General features: G+C 45.6%; 1 protein-coding gene across 1 annotated transcript in view; it reads right to left on the bottom strand.

The window, feature by feature from the left end:
* Nucleotides 1–270: 270 nt before the first annotated feature.
* Nucleotides 271–6000, bottom strand: part of cdk12 (cyclin dependent kinase 12) — a 32775-nt gene continuing 27045 nt past the window's right edge. Inside the window, 2 exon segments of the mRNA XM_064316253.1 lie at nucleotides 271–2474; nucleotides 5161–5171. Of these exon segments, the coding sequence (XP_064172323.1) occupies nucleotides 1839–2474; nucleotides 5161–5171 (647 nt within the window). The 3' untranslated portion in view covers nucleotides 271–1838.

Raw genomic sequence — 6000 nt, 5'->3', positions numbered from 1 at the left:
TTCACGTGAGATATTCAGCTATTTTCTTTGCAAGTTTAGGCCACGATCAACTCGCTGTAACTGTTCTGCATCTTCACAAGATCCCTCGATCAAAGTCAAAAATGGCTTGCAACAGGATGGCGAGAAAGGGGTGAAGTTAGTCTTATGACGTGCATTTTTGGCCACATCAAACCTGAAACCTATCTTCATGGGATTATAAACCCCAAGCTTTTTTTCAGGAGCCCCAGGAGGCCCCTTCCCCCACGGTTTCCCCATTAAAAACACAACCGCTGGCCTTCAGATTTCCTTTAATAAACAGAAAGAAGTAAACATGTATGTAACAAAATATCTCTACGGTCACAGGTAACCCAAGATTCCCCTTCTCTGCCCTTTATAGCGGAAAAAAAACGAAACAAAAAAACATTACTCGTTAACCTGTTAGCATTTTCAGTACTTTCAAGTAGAAAATAACCACACAAAACCTTGAGTTCACTGTGTAGAGTGCGCGTGAGCGAGGAGTAAGGGGTTCACAGCCGTAGAGGGACGGAGAAAGCTTACATGAAAGACAAGCGAAAGTCTGTCTCTGTGCGTCAGGGTGGGAGGTCTTACGTAATACTGTATTGTGGCCCTGAGGCTGTCGGCGAAAATTAATCCACGGCATGAAATGAGACAGCGATGTAATCTGCCGGTTCTGTACTCTAGGTGATGGGCCGCCTGAAAAGATGACCGCTTCCACAAAGCAAGGTACCTCTGCAGCAAAGGATAGTCGGAGCAGTAAACTGGTGAAAATCCATAAAGTGTCTCACACACACACACATGGAATGGACACACAACGCGTAGAGCTTAGACCAAACCACCATGTGCAGCAACGTTTTGGCCCGATACAAAAACGAAACAAATAAACTAAACAAAAAAAAAACAAAAAGATGGGGTTTAAATTATTAAAAGGAGATTTTTCCATTTTTTAAACCCAATTATCAAGTCGATTTTTCGACTGCTGGAAAAAGAAACGAAAGTTAATAAACAAAAAATGAAAAAAAAAATGCTTTCCTTTGGAAAAGGTCATTCAGGGGTCGCTTAGGTGACTACAGAGGCACATGGTCAAGGTCAGAGGTCAGTCAGGGTGAAAGCTTCAGAAATGGCCTCGTTCACCCGGTTTGTGAGGTTCTAAACGCTCACCATCCACCTGTCCCGTTCGAGGGGTTTTTGCTCCCCTTCGCCCGGTTTCTGGTAAGTCCACCATTCCGTTTCCACCACTATGAGGCACGTGCGGACGCCCAAGGGAAACCAGGAACCAGCAAAGGTGTCGTAAGGCTCACTCACAAGTGGAAACACCTTCTAGGCAGAAGAGTAAAGGGAGGGGGGGAGGAATTGTAATGGTTGCCTTTTTTTTTGTTTTTTCGAGGGGAAAAATAAGAAATTAATTGCGACTCCAAATTCATTCCGTGTGCAAAAAAATCGAAGATTACATTCCAGGGGCATCTCACTCAACGCGGTCTGACCATGAGGGTGGTGCGACGGGGCTAGTTCTATTAGCGCTATGCCTTCTGGGAAACCAGCGGCATGGGCGGGGCCTACAGCCACGACCCAAAGCGGCCCCCGATTGGCTTTTGGGCCAAGGGGTGGGGCTTATTCGAGCAGATTCTCCCTTGGGACATCAGCAGTCATAGACCTTCCTGCATAAGCATACACATCTCTGGTCTCTGGTCTCCTCCACAGTCCACCCCCCTCCCCAACACCCACCCTAATTGCCACACATTCCCATCGAGACGCAGGTACGGTTTTCCGCTGCCTTCCTGCATTTCTGCACTCCACAGACAGGGGGAGCTGCTTTGCCCTACTGACTGGTCTACAGCGAGTCAGTAGGGAGGACCTTTGGCCCTGTTGGATCCTTGGCCCTGGCTCTGGCTCTGGCTCTGGCTGTTGCCCTGGGGCTGCTCGGCCCCTTGGCTCCAGGCCTCTGTGCTAGTGTAGCCTGGGGTCCCCGGTTCACTGGGGGGCCCGTGGGAGAAGCGGAAGTCCTGATCCCGCGGGAACTGGGGGCCGGTGCCGTGCGTGGGTTTGGGGTCGTTTTGCGGGGTCTGTGTTTTTGGGGAGTCCGTGGGCTGGGTCCAGGAAGGGGGGCCGCCACCTGCCGCCCCCTGCTGGTCGGAGGACTCCAGCGCGCCAGAGTCCTCAGCCGCGTCCTCGTTCCCGCCCTGCTGGGGCTCCTCCCCCTGGGCCCGAGGCTCCGCCTCCTGCTGGGATATGAGCTGGAGGAGGGCGGCAGCCATGGCGGGGCTGATGTCCTGGGTGAGGTGGGGCTCAGGGACCGGCTGCTGCTGGGGGGGGCAGGGGGCCGACGCTGGAGGGGACCCCGGTGGGGAGGGGGGGCGTCTCTCCGGAGGCTGGAGTGCCTGGCTCACAGCTGCCTTCCTCCGCCCGACCGCACCGTCTGAGGGAGAAAGCGCAGAGAAACACAGGTCAGACACACACACATGGACCCCTCTCACAATCTAACCAGTTAACAAAACCATGACCAGCTCTATCACAATACATCACTTAAGGGAAGGAGCCACAGGTGAATAAGGGAAAAAATTAATTTCCTCCAATCAAAATGAAACTATATTTGGAATATGGAAACAAATAGAAACTTGTTTGTATTATGACTAATTTATTTATGAATATATGCAAATTAATAATTTGCATATTATAATACTTAATTCCTCAGAAGATTAAGTCAGAGTTTGAGTAGCTTCTGTAAATTACCAGCTATTTTGGTTAAGATGCACCATGTTAAATTTGGTAGCTATAGCTATAAGCTAAGGTGGAAACAAAATGTCCGAAAAGGAAACAGGTAGGCTAATCTAGAGAAAATGGCCACTGAAGTTCTCAACTTAGAATCATGTGTTATCCCCTTGTGTGACAAGTAGTGTGATCATAATTCATTTATTCTCCATAAATACAAATCTGATCTAGTAAAAATACACCAAATAGCCTATTTACAGAAAGATAACGCAGTGTGTGCAATTCATATAGGCCGAGGAGGGATTTTGCATTCTAACCAATCGCAGCACCCTAAAAAGCCTTTTAACACCAATAACCAATCAGATTGTAGTTTACTACCTATATTTGAGGAATCACTGTAACTAAAGGAAATACCCACATATATCCAAGATAACTACACACTCCAGAGAATAAGCACGTGAATGACATGTGATTCAACAAGGTCAGTTAACAACACACATTGATGAAAGATGCTAACAGAAGCTAATTTTGTGCTTGGTGTACTTGACGTGGCTGGTAAAACATCTAAATTAACTATTTAAAGTTGTTTCTGACCATTGTTTCATATATTTTATGAAACTACAGTAGCGCAATGAGCTAAACATGAAAATCTCAAAACCAATGAATCCAAATTCACCCTTTTTTACCTGTGATACCTCACCTTATCTAAGCCATCTCTATCACAATATACCACTTAAACGTGACTATCGCTTACTCAGCCATGATCAACTCACTCACAATCAGCACCAAGGCTGTCCAATCCACTCAGACCATCCTGGCACTCCCAGACCAATACCATCCAGAAAACCATCCTGATGCAATCTGCCTGCTTCAGCTCTGCATTTCTGAACTGGTGACAGAAAGTCTAATACAATTGGGATTTCCAGCTCCAACCCAGACAGCAGTGGTGCAGGTTTGGGTGTTTGTTACCTTATGACACCTAATTGCAACTTATCAGCCAACAATTTTTAAATGAACTCAGTCTTTATGACCTTGATTTGTTGAACAAGGACACCATAACCTGCACCCACACCAGCCATTTTAAGATTGAACTCATCTGAAATAATAGAATTTAGAATTAAGTAATGGAATGCAATTTAAGGCACAATCATTCTCTGCCAATCTGAAACCCAGCTTGTTCACTACGCAGTAAGAGATGGAGGAAAACTAGATTTCCTTTTCTTTCTGAAAAGAGTATAGCAGTAAAAAATGCATGAGTAACACAAAAAGGAGCAAACATCGCAAGCAGCAAGACTGACAACCTGAAAGAAATAAAACATATTGACCAAGATAAAATGCTAACAGAACACAAACGTAATTACTTTCTGTTTTTAGTCTCTGCAAACAAACGGCAAATAATATTTCACCTGAGACCCAGACATCAACTTCCAGCACAAAAAAAATTGGGGGGGGGGGTCTGGGGGTATGGGTTGGGGCAGATGGTACTGGATAGAGGGTATCAATGCTGCAACACTTCAGATGAGGGTAAACGTTGAGAAAACTTTAAATGGGAGCTTCACCTACCACTACTGCTAGTCATAGAGGTGGCGTTTCGACACTGGCCTGGACATTTCCTTACAGTGGCACCATGCAAGAATTTTCGTTAAACAAACTCACACAAGAGGTGGCAATATTACATCATACTTTAGATCAGGGGCATCCAATCTTATCCGAAAAGGGCGGGTGTGGGTGCAGGAGCTTGTTTCAGCCCAGCGTTACGACACCTAATTCAACTAATTAACTAATCTAATAATTAACTAATCATGGTCTTCAGTCAAGACCCTTGATAAGCAGAATCAGGTGCCATTAGTGCTCAGCAAGAACAAAAACCTGCACCCACACCGGCCCTTTTCGGATAAGTTTGGACACCCCTGCTTCAGATGTTCAGAATTGTACCAAATTCAATCAAAGGGGAAAAACTTTGCGGGGCGGGTCACAGAATCTCCCACTGCACTAGAGATACTGGTAGGAGTGGCCTGTCTGGTGTTAGTGGCAGCATTTCAGGTCAGATTTTCATGCTTGTGTGATGAAAGCATTGCAGTTGGTTTGGTTGCCTTCCGCCTGGCAATATTCCAAGCTCTGTACATTTGCTAGATGGGAACGCGAGAGAAACAACAACCCATCCTTTAAGCAAATAGCAAGTTAAGCCACTCATACAACACGCACACACATGCACTACCATAGCACACAATACTCTCAATATGCATCACTAAATATAATACAAAGACTCCCAGACATACACAGTGGCACAGACACACACGCAACCATGAATACACAATTCACTCCATATGCAGCACTAAATATAGTACAAAAACTACTAGACATACACTGTACCACACACACACACACACACACAGCCCCACATAACAAACATACAAACATGCATGCACACATGGACAGACTGCACACACTCACATGTATGCATTCTTCACACAAACGCACATTCTTACGCAATACACAGTACACTCACATACACAACACCACATATAATACACACACATCCATAAATACAAAACACACTCAATATACTGCACTAAATATAGTACGCACAGACGATATAAAGCACCACAGACACACACATAGCACCACATATATAAACATACACACACGCATGCACACATGGACAGATTGCACACACGTACGCATTCTCACACAATACACAGTACACTCACATACACAGCACATTATATACTTGCGTACACCACACCATATACACACAACCATAAATACACTATACAAAGACTACCATACATGCACAGTAACACAGACACACATACACAGCACCACATAATATAAACATACACACACGCACATGCACACATGGACAGATTGCACACACTTGCACAGGCGAACATTACCACACAGCACCATATATACACATTCTTATGCATGCACACACACATGCACACACTCCTCACACACATCTATTCATGAGCAGGCCCCCACACACACACACACACTCACTCACCCTCTCACCCAAACACACACACACAAACATACACTTACATTCACACTCGCACTCACTCACACACCCGCACACATGCGCACACACAAGTAAACACACACACAAACACCTACTCACACATCTATTCATGAGCAGGCCCCCACATACACACACACACTCACACCCTCTCTCACCCTCGCACCCAAACACACACACACAAACACACAAACACAGCCCACAATGCACAAAAAAATGCTGCTACCCCTGACAAGTTGATTTAAAGACAGTGGGTCTGTGTCTCCTGTCAGCTG

The sequence above is a fragment of the Anguilla rostrata genome, chromosome 17, assembly GCF_018555375.3.
Source record: "Anguilla rostrata isolate EN2019 chromosome 17, ASM1855537v3, whole genome shotgun sequence".
NCBI classification, from domain to species: Eukaryota; Metazoa; Chordata; class Actinopteri; order Anguilliformes; family Anguillidae; genus Anguilla; species Anguilla rostrata.
The sequence above is the reverse complement of the archived record's forward strand: the minus strand, read 5'-3'. Positions and strand labels throughout refer to the sequence as shown.